This window comes from Adiantum capillus-veneris, chromosome 2 (genome assembly GCF_014529385.1).
Source record: "Adiantum capillus-veneris isolate H3 chromosome 2, ASM1452938v2, whole genome shotgun sequence".
NCBI classification, from domain to species: domain Eukaryota; kingdom Viridiplantae; phylum Streptophyta; class Polypodiopsida; order Polypodiales; family Pteridaceae; genus Adiantum; species Adiantum capillus-veneris.
The window spans coordinates 179738755-179755043 of record NC_140932.1 but is presented as its reverse complement, the minus strand read 5'-3'; the positions used below and the strand labels follow the sequence as shown (position 1 = coordinate 179755043).

The window sequence follows — 16289 nt, the reverse complement described above, 5'->3', positions numbered from 1 at the left end:
ATTGTGTGGCTAAATTATTGGTGATTTGTCCATAATCAACCTTCACCTTTCGTTTAGTGTGATAATCCATCTAGAATCCATCCTATTTTCTTTTTACCATTTGCATTTTCATGTGGGAATTGTTTAAAGTTCAAAATGCAAACATTTTCATAACGTGATTAGTGTATGGTTATTAATTGATGTGCTATACCAGCTCACTTGTCTATCAATGTTGTGTGTGTGTAGTTTTAACCACACAAAAATAGTGAATTGGGAGTTTTTATATGTATAGCCTCTAACTGGACCTAGATTGTGTAAGCTTTAGTGTCGCATCCTTGTAGTGGGTGTGATATGTATTCTAAGTGACTTCTGAGTATCCAAGGGTTAGGTTTTCTTGGGTACAGGAATTAGAATTAGGAAAAGAACTTGCATTGCTGAAATCCTGCAAAAAAAGATGCAACTAGATTTGCACCACGTTAGCTAATTCAAGTGCAAGGCACCAAATTGAAGAACAAGGAGGTTCTCAAGGCACCAAACACTGCAATAAAGTAGGCATGCCATCTTGCTACTTGGAAAGAATTGTCTTGTTGCATGTCTTTTTACTGTCTGGCCCAAAGGAATTATGGCATCTTGTGAGGTAACAACTCTTGAACAAATTTGAGGTCCCATGCATGCACTCCCAAGATGTAGAATGTACATGGGAGCAACAAAGCAAAGGCAAATATCAAGCTTGTTCAACATCTTGATGCTTGTTATAGCCACCAGTGAGCCATACAAGATTTAGCATAATAATTGGTGGATAGCTAAGAGGACTAAGTACATTCAATCAAATGCTTTCATGCAAGCTTGCAATTAACTAGGACTTCTCTCACAATAAGAAACTTCCAATGCTTTTATGAAAGATTTCTCTGTGAAGCATTTGTCACCATAGACACAGGAAATCGGTCATGTAAACACAGAAAAATCGGTCTTGCAAAGACAAACATGTGTTACTTATGACATGGTTTTATGGTGAAAATAAGATTGAATCCTTTCTGCAAGTCTCTTCTCCGCCCCTCAAGTGAAATTTTTATCCCACCCTCCCTACTTACATGTCTACTTGTACAGAGAGCAAGAGAGAGAAATATAGATCGTTGTGTGACATGCAGTCTGGTTTCTATAAGTTTTTTTCTTTATATCGATCATTGTCAAGATGTGATATTGAAGAAGACGGTGTAGCTTTCATCCTTCAGGCTCATAAGGGGAGATAAGAGGTAATCCTTATTTAGTCCTTTGGCAATGAAGCTCACGGAGTGGTATGAAGCAAGAGGTTTGCGTATCAAAAAGCTCGCTCCCGCTTGAAACTGCTCATCGCTACTCAAAGTGCTACACTTGAGTCCCACAGTTTGGTACCAATCTTGTTCCGCATGGAGGTAACATCCTGGCTTAGAGACAGCTTCAAAGGAGATGTATTTTTCCGGAAAGTGGAGCCCGGATACAACTCGAAAGGCGAAGTCGAGATGAGCAAAGTGCTGATTGCTGTTATATCCCCTGTTGACTCTCATGGTTTCAACCTTTCTCATGTCCCTATGCACGAGAAAATTGCCTGGCTGATCAAACAGCTCAATTGACACGATCTTTCCCAGGAGAGCAGTGATGGAACCTTCAGCACTCCATTGCTGGATTATTGGGCCTTGAAAAACGCTTGCCAACTGCGCCAACGAAGCTCTTAGGCATGATTCCGAGACTAGATTTGCAGCCACGGGATCTACAAGCCTGAAAGTTGAACACGCCGCCTCATTTGAGCCTTCCAGAGAGAACCGTCCCATAGAAAGAGTGGAGTCGCTGTGAGTAAGAAAGCCCACATGCCCTGATGTCTTCTCTTGGCTGAAAGTAAAAAGCATCCGCCTGCTTGTATCCTCAACCGGAGTAACCCAGCTAGGTAACGACTGCAAGTCCACGCCTGTGATGTCCCAATCTCCGCCGCTCAGTCCAGCCAGGAGATAAGGGCCAAAAAATATCGCATACACCGATTTGTATGTATCACGATTATCTGCACAACAACATGTTTCATCCTCCACAATTAAGTATCTTCATAAGGTCAGGAGATTTGAACTTCTACGATCAAAGAAATCTCAACAAGAACAAGGTGAACTTTCATGTTGGCATTCTAAAACAATTTACCAAAACGGACCTATGCAAGGCTCTTAAACGAAAGGACTCTTTTACAAACTAAAATATCGAAGAAAATTTCAATCAAACAATATATGGCGTTCTAAAACAATATTAATAAAACGAACCCATAAGAGGCTCTTAAATGAAAAACTCTTTTACAAACTTAAATGAAAAAAAAATCAATCAGTCAATACTTCGCATCAAATGTATGCCTAACTCCCTTCTTCTCTTCTTCTCTAAGGCTAAAGCCAGAAAGTTTCTATTCCACATAATAGAAATATGAAATTGTACCATACCCTGAATTCAGTCACAGACTTGTCAAATGACAGGTAGCTACTTCAAAATAAAATATAACTTGTTGGGGAAATCAAATTAATTGCAATTTCACAAAAGAATTTAGTAAAAATGAGGAGCTCCTTTTTTTCCAGTAAAACCTCAACTTTCAAATTGAACGACTAAGACACTACCTTTCACTTTCTCTGCCCTGAGAAGAACATCTAGAAAAAGCTCCAGCTTGTCTCCCACATGCCATGTGCGTGTAACTTGGAAAAATTCACCTGACAAGCCTCCAAGTTATTGTGTAAAATCAGAGCTCACTCTGGTTATCTTTATAAAATATTTCCTTAACTTTTACAGTCACATCTTCTAAACTTTGTGAAGCACACAGCAAGAATGAAGGGACTTTCCAATTAAAGACCTGGCTTGCATTATGTGATTTATTTTTGCTAATATCCTTAGAGAGATGCAGATGCAAGAAGAAAATGAGACATAACTCCAGAAGGTCAACAGCAAAGTCAAACATACAAACTATAGAAAAGTGGCTAAAACACTAGCTCAAAACACACAGAAACCCATAAAAGCAAAAAGATAATGAAGCAAGACTAATTTGACAATTACTCTGACTTTTATTTTTACTTTTAAAAAACAGCTACTTATAAATTACTTGCAAAAAAAAGATCGGCAAAATAAATTGGAGAAATCGCTTACATGAAGCTCTATACAAAAACTCAACAATAAAGCCACTCGTATCAAGGACAAAATAAAGCAAAGACTTATCCTTAAAACTTCGAAGTAGTACAACATGGAGAGAAGACAAAAGAGAAAGTTCTTGATTCCTAATATAAGCCATACACCAAAATGAGATTCTACAATGTCTAGACCCAGAATAAAGCCATACACGACCTTGAACACAGGATGCGCCTGTGCAAAAAATAGTAGACAAAAATATGTCTCTCTAAAATTACCTGAGAGAGTCCACAGAAAGCAAGTGTGCTTTGATCACCTTGACACTTCATTCCTAGAAAATTTGTGTCAATTTCTTGAATTTCAAACATCGGGAATTTCCTCAAACGAAGCAAGTAAACTTCGCGCAGCACCGTAATTGCCCTTAGACGGTCCCTTCTTTGAGTCAATTTCTTGAATATCAGACATCATGAATTTCCTCTAATGAAGCAAGAAAAATTCGCATAGCACCCACACCCATGATTGCCCTTGGACAGTCCCTTCTTCAGCAAGAAAGGAAGACTGGATAAGCTATGATACCAATGTAACTAATTTGTAACTTGCAATTGATTAATATGGTAACGGTTGCGCTGATACTGTAGCTGCCAATTGGAGGTCAAAGATCTCGTCTGATAGTGTGCCATCTATCATTTTTGCCCAAGGGAAGCTATTCTTAATAAATGTATTACTTTTCAAGTCTCAATCAGTGTAGAAGCTTAAATTTGAAGCCAGTATGCCCTAATGTTACCAGATTGAATGCTTTCAGCCCCCTTCCCTACACCCATGTGCTTTCGAGCATAATAAATGCCTTGGAGATGGGTTGAGGGAGCAAAAAGTAGAGAGTGGGGCCGGCCAGTTCAAGAGAGAACTTCCAGCCAATTCTCTCAGCGAGGCACATTTGACAATGACATGCATCTTCAATACAGAAAGAGGCCCTGGCAAACATTCTAGGATAATGGCCTTCAAATAAGAGGGGGGAAACCTCCAAGCTGGATACAGTTAGCATTGGTATGGTTTTGGGTAGCATTCGATGTGCATACCTATATGTACCTAATTTCTCAAGCCTATGACGCCTAACCACCTTATATGCTGTCACAAAGTGATGACGTGGCGGATAGCAGAAACCCTAAAATTCTTGCAAACCCTAATTTCTGCCAAAAACCCTAATTTCCGGAAATTGCGGAGGCTGAAAAAAATAATAATAATAATAAATGATGAGCGACGCGAATTTCACTTTTGAAGAGAATGCTTTATTAACAAAAAAAAAGGAGAACTTGAGAGAGGAGCTTTTGAGCTCTTATGCTTTTTGATTTGAAGCTTTTGGGGCTTTGCTTTTGGGCATCCCTTGTAACCTTTAAATTAGTGGTGAGGGCCTCACTTCTCAGAGCATCTGGACGCAGAGTCTGAGAGTGAAACCCTAGCCACTCTCTTGTACTTTGATCTGATTAATATAAAAAGAAATACCGAAAGGGGCGCCAGTCTTTAGGGCCAATATCTCTAGGCACGGAACTCCGCCGGGCCAGTGCAAATCTATTGTGATCTGTGAATTGTTTGAAGTGGTTATTTGGTGTTGTCGTGATTGATTCTTGACTTGGAGTGTCCAAGTCTGTTACAGTGGTATCAGAGCACGGCCGATTTCTCTTTCTACGGGAAATCCGATCCCCAATTTTTTTTCCGCGGCACCTATGGCTTCACGCAAGGATCGGTCGACTCCCTTTGCATCTGGAGATGCGAGCTGGGATCACGGAGATGCAACGAAGATGATGCTCAATTTTGCGAAGGACCCAAAATTTGCAAAATATATGAGCGAGACTTCTTTTCAAGAAGTGCATGAGCAGTGGCAAAATACCACTATACCCACTCTCAAGAAACCTTCTGCTCACAAGAAATATTTAGAGAAGGAATTAGAAGAGGTGGTTGATGCACGGATTGCTCAGCTTTTCGACGTGCAAAAGAAAGGCAAAAAGCACGGTAAAAAGCAGAAGAAAGGTACTGACTTCCCGGGATATTTGGGTCGTCGGTCGACATTCGACTTTTGACAAGGCAAAGAAACGGAAGAAGCGTGTTCGATTTGAAGGAGTGCCCAGGTCTTCTTCTTCTTCTTCTTCTTCTTCTTCATCTGACAGTTCTTCTAGCTCTTCAGATTCGAGCAAAGAAGACAAAAAAGGTAAAAAGCAAAGCAAGAAACAAAGCTTCAGAAAGGGCAAGAAAAAGGCAAAGAAGGCTACATCTCGCCCAGAGACAGACAATTCTACTGAGGACTCGTCTACAGACAGCTCAGATTCCGATGACGGAAACTTTTATGCGAACAAGAAGAATTTTTACAAAGCTAACCAGTATGACTTTCTCGAAGATAAAAGCAAGAAAGTCCGAGAGTTTAAGGAAGGTGGCCACTCGATCAAATTTGATACTTTTTCAGGATACTCAGATGCTTCGAAGGCTTTGTCTTTTATACAGCAGTTTGACATCACTTTCGCGGGAGGACGCTATTCAGAGCACTCCAAGATTTGGAGAGCTGCCTCTTACTTTAAGAGGAATGCTCGTACTTGGTGGTCCACACTTCTTTTAAACAAGACTGCGCCGGTTAAATGGCTGAAATTTAAGAAGCTTTTTATTTCTTCTTGGTTGACGCAAGAATATGAAGGAGATATACGAGCTGCTTGGAACCATCTTTGGATGACCAAGAAAGATACAATCAATGCTTACTGTGTAAGATTCTGGAGCTCTTTTCTACCCGCCTCTTCATTCAAGAAGATCTCGTTCAGAGAACAGATTGAGCGGTTTACCTTGGGTCTACCTACAGAGATCCGAGATCACTGCTTGGAATAGAAGTCAGCTTCTATTTAGGAGTTGATGAGTCATGCGAGGCGGGGATTTGCCATTCACTCTGGCAGTTTGACCTACCCCACAGATAAGGCCATGAGACAACGAGCCGAACAGACTTCTAGGAATGAAAGTAGAAAGAAAAAGAGCAACCCAGAGAAAAAGGATCCACGACCCAAGCTTACTCCTGAGGAGAGAGCTCGCTTCATCAGAGAAGGGAAGTGCTTTGGATGCGGGGAACGTGGACATATCTCCGCGAAGTGCCCTAAAAAGGCACAAAAAGAACAGAATGATAAAGACGACGACAGGCCTCAGAGTTCGAGAGCAGCTGAGGAATGTGACAGAAAAGACAGATAGAAAAGCAGAACTGGTACCACATGGCGTGGGACCTGCACCGAATCTAATGAATGAAAGTATAAACTTTGCCGCTTTTGGGGCAAAGTGAAGGATCAGGAAGCTCTTTTGAAGGAGCCAAGGCCAACTTCTTTTCACTTGGAATTGGCGGCTCGATTTGGAATTACGCCCGACAGACTGATGCCACAGGCGGAGGTAGTTCGACTGGCACCCGGATGGGATGTTGCCATTACACCGAGCATTGGCAAACTTCGTTTGCAATGACAGGGGTGTTCAAGGCACGCGAGTGATGTCCTACTCAGGATCCCTTGGTACCACAAGAACTACGCCGTGGTTGACTACCGGGCCGAGAAAGCGACTTTGATAAATGAAGGGCTTAGAGATTGTACTTGATGAACTTCAGTTTCTTACTCATGCTTTTGGGAGATAACTAAATGATGGATAAAGGTTGAATATGTTTTGATCTGATCAAAAGAACGCAAAGAGTTTTCTCCACACTCATGTCGATTGCTTTTTAGAGGGCCTGAAGATCAAACCATTGATCGATACCTGGAAGCACGCCACCGAATCAGCCACCTTACCGTGTGAGCCAAGTACAGAATGAAAAGATTATGAACCCAGTGAAAGACCTCTTGGAAAAGGGTCTTGTCCAACCTAGTACTTCACCGTATTGCTCTCCAGTGTTGTTGGTTTTGAAGAAAGACGGATCTTGGAGAATGTGCATCGATTATAGCACTCTCAACGAAATCACCATCAAGAACAGATTTCCGATTCCTAGGATCGATGATATACTCGACAGGTTACAGGGATCCTCATGCTTTAGCAGGATTGACTTGAAGAGTGGATTCATCAGATCGGGATAGCGCAAGGAGATGTCTACAAGACAGCTTTTTGGACAACTTTTGGGTTATTTGAGTTTTTGGTGATGCCTTTTGGCTTAACCAATGCTCCTGCGACATTTAACCGGATGATGGACAGGATTTTTTGAGAGTACAGGCTATTTGTTGGCACTTTCTTTGACGACATCATTGTTTTCTCCAAGAACGAGGCAGAACACAGAGATCATCTGCTTCAAGTCTTTCAGGCATTACGAGATCACACGTTAGTGATTAATGCAAAGAAAAGTGAATTTTTCCTACCAGAGATACACTTTTTGGGACACATTGTGTCAGCAGCAGGAGTGCAAATGGATCCGGCCAAGATAGAGACTATCCGTGATTGGCCCGACTTGAAGAATGTCCATGAAGTTAGAAGCTTCGTGGGACTGTGTTCGTACTACAAGCGGTTCATACGAAAGTTTGCAGAGGTTGCTTCCCCTTTTCATACCTTGACACAGAAAGGAGTACCTTTTTCGTGGGGACCCACAGAGGTGACTGCCTTTCTGACATTGAAAGAGAAATTGACTACGGGACCTATTTTGACTTTGTCGGACTTGCAGAAGTCATTTGAAGTATATTGTGATGCTTGTGGTCGTAGTCTGGGTGCGGTCTTGATGCAAGAAGGCCATGTCATAGCTTACGAGAGCCGTTTGTTCTCTAGGCCGGAGATGACAGCATAGATCTATGAGAAAGAGCTTTTACCAGTTATCCATGCTCTTACTCAGTGGCGGCAGTACCTACTCGGAGCGGAAAAAGACTATGTTGTGCGTTACACAGGCGTTGAGGGAAAAAGTTATGACTGAATGCCACTGTCGACCTTTTATGGGTCACCGCAGCATTGCTACCACCATGAAAGGGGTAGAGAGATATTTCTTTTGGCGGAGACTCAAGAAGGATGTGGAAGAGTTTGTGCGCAGTTGCTTGGTATGCCAGAAGGTCAAGTTTGACAGGCATAAGGCACAGGGATTGTTACAGCCTTTACCCATACCCACCTGTCCCTAGGAAAATATTGAAATGGATTTCATTTTTGATCTCCCGAGAACACAGAATGATCACGATGATTTTCCGATTACATGGCACGTCAGAGACGATTGTCTCCGACAGAGACCCCAGATTTATGAGTTTGTTTTGGAAGGCAATTTGGGAGAACATTGGCACGCGGTTGCAGTTCTCGTCATCGTTCCACTTGCAGACTGACGGGCAATCTGAGATTGCCAATTCAGTGATTTTAGATTTATTGAAGTCTTGTATCTCGGATCAGAAGACTCAATGGGAAAGATATTTACCTTTGGTGGAATTTGCCTACAATAACACGATACACTCTTCGACGGGGAAGGCGCCATTTGAGATTGTTTAAGGTGCTGCGAAGGTTCCACCCTTCCTGAGCACGAAAGATAAGATCTTTGAAGCGGATGAATATACGCGAGATCTGGATACGGCTTTTGCCAAGGTTCGCGAGACTTTGCAGAAGTCTCAAGAACGACAGAAAAAGGCAACGGATCGCCATCGTCGCAACATGAAATTGAAGGAGGATGATTGGGTGCTCTTACGTTTTGAGAAGGCACACCTACGAAAGAAAAAGGGAAAGGAGAGGCTTTTTCCAAAGCTTAGTATGCGATACTACGGTCCTTTCCAGATTACTAAAAAGATAAATAAGGTCTCCTTCCGACTGAAACTGCCAAATACTTGGAGGATTCACAATGCATTTCATGTGAGTCTCTTGAAACCTTTTAAAGGTGATGTGCTTGATGATGGGGAGCCTGATGAGCAACCCGAAGTGGAAGAAAACGAGGAGATCCTTATTCTTGAATAGATTTTGGCACATAAGGATACGAAGAATAAGGGTAAAGTTCGAAGGCGGTTCTTGGTTAAGTTCAAGAATTATCCTGCACTTGATGCGAAGTGGATGGAGGAGGAGGACCTAGCAGATACTCCTCAGATTGTGAAACTTTACCTCGATGCTTTTGGTTTAGCATAGTCTACTCCAAATGAAACCCAGAATTCAGCTTGGCCGGAGATCTGGTGCAGTGGGATGCACAAGAGGGGAGTCACTCCACTGTCAACAGATGCCTTGGTTTTGATACTAAAGTCACTGATGTCTCTTTGAGCTTCAGGGATACTCAGAGCTGACAGTATTCTGCTGGATGACTTTATGAAATGGAATTCCTGATAATGATACTGATTTGTTCTTGACTTCTTGTGAGTGCAGGAACTGATAGCCGAAATGACTGCAGCATTTTGGTCTGATTGATCTCGAATAGACATGGTTGCAATAGGGGTTAGTCAATCGGACATCGTTGAGGTCCCGATTGGACCTAGATGTGATTGCTAGCTACATTTCTGATAAATCATGGTCTAAGATCCGAATGAATGTTGAATGTCATGTGATGTCTGGTGATGTCCTGTGATGTCGTGTGATGTGACTGTCGATTTTGTACATGTGCTAGATGTGTGTTCCTAGTACGTAGGTACTAACAGTCAGTGTCTGCTAAGACGGTTTATGGCTTTTGTCGGTTTTGCAGGCATAATCGCGGTCGATTACAATGCTTTCAAGAGGGGGGTATGTCACAAAGTGATGATGTGGCAGATAGCAAAAACCCTAATTTCTGCCAGAAACCCTAAAATTCCTGCAAACCCTAATTTCCGGAAATCGCGGAGACTGGAAAAAATTAATAATAATAATAAATGATGAGCGATGCGAATTTCGCTTTTGAAGAGTGCTTTTTTTTAACAAAAAAAAAAGGAGAACTTGAGAGAGAAGAGCTTTTGAGCTCTTATGCTTTTTGATTTGAAGCTTTTGGGGCTCTGCTTTTGGGCATCCCTTGTAACCTTTAAATTAGTGGTGAGAGCCTCACTTCTCAGAGCATCTGGACACAGAGTCTGAGAGTGAAACCCTAGCCACTCTCTTGTACTTTGATCTGATTAATATAAAAAGAAATACCGAAAGGGGCGCCAGTCTTTGGGGCCAATATCTCTAGGCACGGAACTCCGCCAGGCCAGTGCAAATCTATTGTGATCTGTGAATTGTTTGAAGTGGTTATTTGGTGCTGTCGTGATTGATTCTTGACTTGGAGTGTCCAAGTCTGTTACATATGCCCCCTAGTATAAGGTAGATAGCAAAACTGACTCATCCAAAACAAAGCCTACAGCACCTTAAATGCTTAAGTCTGTATGAAGTCTATATTTTAAGCTTTTAAAGAACCTAAAAGTTAAACAATTGTGCCGTACAAGGCCCTCTGCTTAAGGTGGCCTTTGCACTTGGAGTATTTTGTTTCTTTAGCCAATTAATTAACATTGAAAACATAACACATGCAAAGCCAAAACATTTAACCAAAAACGATAATGGAAAGATGGGAGAAAATAGATTCGTCATACCTGAAGTGAGAGTTACATTTAGAGTCTCATTGTTTAAGAATGTAGTACTGCTAAAAGACTCCATCCAAAACGGTATCCGGATATGGAGTGTTGCCAATCTGCCCTCAGCTGTGCCAAAATCCTGTTGCAAAACATCATTAAACTCAAAGAGAACACACAATTGACAAAAGTTGCAGAGCATGTGGGAGCAAGTTTTCCACACACATTCATTTCCAGAAACTCAAAAGATGCATGTAAGGTGGTATTGCTGGATGATAGGTCTCCAACACGTTGCTTCAATATATAGCCAACTGATTGCCACATAAAAGAACTTGAAACGAACTGTATAATGTATAGGGAAGGGGTTGCTGCTCCAGTCTCCTCAAAATAGATAGAATCTCCCAGCTTCGAGAATGACTCTATACCTGGCAAACAAAGAGACTTCAAAGATTCTTTTCTTTAAAGTTAGTTTCCTGCAGAGTTTACGAATGCAAGTACAGAGCTCTTATCTGAACCTGTTCCATAACAGCACCAAAACGATTCAAACTTTGTCCCCCATCCATGATAGCTGATTGCCTTTGATTTTCCCTTTCCCATAGGAAGCATGTAGATCATGACACCAGCGTCCTGACCTCTTTGAATACTTAGAACACCGTTTGTCAATGCACGTTCGTAATAATCTGCATATTTCATCTGCCTGGTCCATCTGAACAACTGCCGCGAAATCTGTATGGAAATAGTTTACGTTGAAGAACGTCTGGAAATTCCACTGAAAGAAAACCATTCTCCAAAATACGCACACCTTAAGCATGTTGTAAGTAGTACAAGATTCTTCAGTTTCAGTTGATGAAAGTGTATCTCCAAGGTGCATGGCATCTGTCCTGCTCAAAGCACAATCCACTTTTGTGAATGGCCTTGAGATCTTACAAAAATGCTTACGTATTCAAAGACACACAAGAAAGGAAAAAGCAGAACACGAACCTTCATTGAAAAGTATACTTTCCTTGATGGTGAATAAAACGTAACGGACATTTCAGCAAAAATTAACAAATGAATAAACCAGTTACCAATATTTTGCAAGAACAGTTGTTCCACCATCAATACAAAGAAACCATACCAATAAAATTCCATTGATTTTATCCAGGGCTGGTTAAAAAGAATCACACAACTAGCAAGGCTCACACTCCTTGCACGATGGAGTTCTCTCTCTCTCTCTCTCTCTCTCTCTCTCTCTCTCTCTCTCTCTCTCTCTCTCTCTCTCTCTCTCTCTCTCTCTCTCTCTCTCTCTCTCTCTCTCTCTCTCTCTCTCTCTACATATATATATATATATATATATATATATGCAGCTTCCCCCCCCCCCCCCCCCGAAATGAACTCTGAGAGTGGATCTCCCGGCTACACGGACCGCCTACAGACACGCGTCGGACGAACCACCCGACCATAGCCACCATCCGGCAGCTCCCCCGTGCTGGGGTCAGCGTCCGAGGACGTAGGCGTGCACCTGTAAGACCGAGCGTCCCATACCACCCGGTCTCACCTCCTCGAGGTGACCTCGCGCACTCCTAGCCTCGTGGGCTAACCACTGGTACTCTGCCAGTGGGGGTCGATAACTACAAATGAGGCCTTGGCCTCCCTTTTATAATAATGGCCGGTCACACTGGCCGGTTCACACTACGTTCGCCCAGACACTGGACGCCCATTCCGACGGCGTCTGGGCTAGATCCCCTCTCCTATGAGCGGGACATAACATACTTCCCCCCTTAAGAACCATTGATGTCCTCATCAATGAAGTGGGGATGAAGTGGGGATACTCAGCTTTTAAAGCTCTAACTGGTTCCCAAGTAGCAAATTTTTCAGATTGACCCTTCCATTTAATTAAGTACTCGTCATAAGCCTTTCGGCGTGAATGACGGGTACGATGATCTAAAACTGCCTCTGGTTCTCGAGGAATATACTCAGTTTGCATAATTTGCCATACATTTTCCTCGATAGGCACAACAACGTCGGCTTCGCCTAATTTTACTTTAAGGCGGTTGACATGAAACACTGGATGTACACTAACATCCGAAGGAAGAGCCAGTTTATAGGCAACTTGGCCGATTTTCTTTGTGATCAAGAACGGACCACAATATCTAGCTGAAAGCTTATAATGCTTTCCTGTTCGCATAGTCTTGGATTCCTTGGGTATCTTCAGATAGACCCATTGTCCCACATCTAGAGTCCTTGGAGACCTCTTTTGATTAGCATAAGTAGTGACTCGATCACGAGCCGTTCTTATACTATCTTTAGCCAATTCGATCATTTCTTGCATGTCATACAGGAAATCACGATCTTGGCGTTCCTTGACTTTCTGAACTAAGCCAATAGCAATTGGGGATTTAGGCTCAAATCCATACGTCAGCATGAACGGGCTAAATCCAATAGCAGAATGCTTGCTACTATTATAGGCAAACTCTAACTGTGGAAGATACCTTTCCCAATCAGACTGCCTATGAGAGACATAGGCTCTCAACATGTCCTCTGATGTCTGATTCGTCCTCTCAGTTTGTCTGTCGGACTCAGGATGGTCAGAAGACGACATACTCAACTTTGTATGAAGATGAGCAAACACATCTCGCCAAAATCGGCCAGTGAACTTAGTATCGATCACTAAGGATATCCTCTGGCAGACCATACAGCTTATAAAGCTGATCGACAAATAAAACCGCCAACTCATGGCTTTTTACTGTCAACTTCGTTGGTATAAACTTCGCCATTTTTGTGAGTCTATCGACCACAACCCAAATAGCGTCATAGCCCCGACTAGTATTTGGCAAACCAACGATGAAGTCCATGGAAATACTCTGCCACTTGGCATCTGGGATTTCCAATGGATGTAGCAGGCCAGCTTTCCTAAGGTGCTCTGCCTTATTGACCTGACATTGAGCGCACTTTTTCACTTAGCCCTCTATGTAAGAGCGCATTCTTGGCCAATAGAAATATCGCTTGATCAAAGCCAAAGTTCTTTGGATGCCTGGGTGCCTAGTGCTAGGAACATCGTGGCATTCGCACAAAATCCTTTGTCGAACCTCATCGATTTCCGTCACGCAGACTTTACCATTTCTGAACAATAGTCGACCTTTAATGGAATATTGTCGTTGTCTCGTCTCTCTGGCACGACTCACTTGGGTCTCCGGATCACCCAAGCCTGTACGCGAGTCATGCCCCGCTTCGACCTCGTTCCATATCTTGCTAAAATGGCCATCGGAACGACATAGCCCTCGGAGAGAGAGATAGAAGTCCGTCGAGATTTCAGCCATAGACAATGCATTAACCTCAGGAATCCTGCTGAGTGCATCGGCAACTCGATTGCTAAATCCTTTTCTATAACGGATCTCAAAGTCAAACTCTTGCATAAGCTCAACCCATCTAGCCTTCCGGCCCCTGAGATCACCCTAATCACAGACATAGTGGCAAGGAATGATGATCTGTGTCCATGCAACAAATGTAGAGCCATACAAGTAGTGTCGCCATTTCCTCAAGGCGTGAACCACGGCGTAAAGCTCCTTCTCATACGTTGGATAACGCATCTCAGCATCAGAAAGTTTCTTACTTTCAAACGCGACAGGACGTCCATCCTGGTATAATGCCGCACCAATGGCATAATCACTAGCATCCGTTTCAACCACAAACGGTTTGCTAGGATCCACAATGTGCAATATTGGCGCAGTAGTCACCAAGTGCTTTAGTGTCCGAAAGCTCTCGTCGAGGCGCTCATTCCAGACAACAGGGGGGTTACCTTTACGATGAGGACCCGAAGTCTTCGGTCCTTTCCCCCCTCCTTTTAAAAGTTGCGTAAGCGGAGCAGCAACTTTAGAGTAATCCTTGATAAACTTGCGAAAGAATCCAGTAAAGCCTAAAAAGTACTTTACTTGGTGTACATTCTTCAAAATGGACCAATTTCGCACTTTATCAGACTTTTCAGGGTCAATGCGAATTCCATCGCGAGTAATGATGTGACCCAAGTACAGAAGCTCTTTCTTGAAGAATTCACACTTGGAAGCCTTAGCATAAAGCTTCTCAATTCTCAGTACTTCGAGAACAGCGCGTATATGCACTAGGTGCTCAGACAAACTTCGGCTATAGATCAAGATATCATCGAGAAATACAACAACGAAGCTGCCTAAAAATGGTCTCAGCAGATCGTTCATCATATGCTGAAACGTAGCTAGAGCATTGGTCAAACCAAAAGGCAAGACCAAAAACTCGTAGTGACCATAACGCGTATGGAAGCCTGTCTTGGGAACGTCTTCCAGTTTGATGCGTATTTGGTGATAGCCTGATCACATGTCTCTCTTCGTAAAATACAACGCGCCATGAAGCCGATCTATCAGATCGTCCATGCACAGAAGTGGATACTTCTTCTTAACAATGACCTTATTCAACCCTTTGTAATCCACGCAGAAGCGCATAGTGTTATCCTTCTTTCGAGAAAGTAACACTGGCGCTCCCCACGGGGATTTACTTGGCCGAACAAAACCACTGTCGAGATAATCTTTCAGCTGCCGCTGAATCTCATCCTCCTCGGTTTTACTAAACCGATAGGGTTGCTTTGAGAAGGGCTAACTACCAGCCACCAACTCAATGCCATGATCTACTCCTCTCGAAGGCGGCAAGCCAGGAGGTAGATCATTGGGAAAAACATCCTTAAAATCAGTCATGATTTCTCGGATAAGGTTGGATTCGTCGGAATCCCCAAGTTCAACAGAAGAACATGAAACATTTTTACGAAATTCAGTGACAGAAGTACCAAGCACTAATGAATCAAACCAAGCAGATGGTACACATTGATAAAAGTCAACATCAAAAGACTTTGTATCTTTATACATTTTCAAAGCAGTAACAACTGGTATTGCAAAACCATTATTTACAGACTTCTGATTACAAAGTGAAACAGATACATGGTGCATGTCCTGTTTAACAAAAACAAGAGAGTGATGTACATAGTCTATATACAATGAGTCTTGTTTATCATAAAACGATGGAATTCCTAAAATAACATCTCCTCTATCTAGGCGCATGGTGTGGAAATCCAGGTTCTCTTTGTAATCAGCCAGCTCGAGCGACAAATCTGGAACCATCCGATTCCATGCATCCGTATCCTCGCCACAAGCCATCTTCACGCAATACTCATGTCACTGTCCCGCGTCCGCAGGCTCAGTTTCTGCACCAATTTTGCATCCACAAAATTGTGTGAGCTTCCATTATCAAGGAGTACAGTCACGTCGTGACCATTGATCTTCCCGGGAAACGGAGAAGATCGTTGTCACAAAAATACGGAAGCGTAAATTGACGTTTAATTGCACTTCAAATACTCAAGAGAATAAGAGAGAGAGAGAGAGAGAGAGAGAGCTTGACACTTCATTGGGGACCAGAAGATGGGCTGGTCCCCCCCCATAAAGAGAATATCTTTATTACTAAGGGAGAATCTTTACAAGCACAGGAACGGGACGAAAGCCCGTCCTCTATTCTTTCTTGGTCTTTTTCTGCTTCTGACTGAGAGAGTAGAAGAACTGCTCTCTGACTACTGAGAGGATCTATCCTCTTCTGCGAGATTTTGAGAAGCTCTCGTAGGGGAGAGTCTACCTTCCACAAAACTCATCGGAAGCTCTCACGAATGAGGGTCTATCTTCCGCTAACTGTGCCCCTTTGGACGTAATCATTCCTGCAATTAACCAACCACAGAAACATGCAAAACACACACAC

At 42.7% G+C, this 16289-nt stretch overlaps 1 protein-coding gene across 1 annotated transcript in view; it reads right to left on the bottom strand.

Annotated features, from left to right (window-relative positions):
- Positions 1 to 932: 932 nt before the first annotated feature.
- LOC147464158 (uncharacterized) overlaps positions 933 to 16289 on the bottom strand; it is a 42855-nt gene continuing 27498 nt past the window's right edge. Inside the window, exons 7-12 of the mRNA XM_086493109.1 lie at positions 11347 to 11425; positions 11060 to 11270; positions 10770 to 10969; positions 10566 to 10686; positions 2601 to 2690; positions 933 to 2011 (exon numbers count right to left, since the gene is read on the bottom strand). Of these exons, the coding sequence (XP_086349235.1) occupies positions 1167 to 2011; positions 2601 to 2690; positions 10566 to 10686; positions 10770 to 10969; positions 11060 to 11270; positions 11347 to 11425 (1546 nt within the window). The 3' untranslated portion in view covers positions 933 to 1166. The remainder of the gene's footprint in view (positions 2012 to 2600; positions 2691 to 10565; positions 10687 to 10769; positions 10970 to 11059; positions 11271 to 11346; positions 11426 to 16289) is intronic.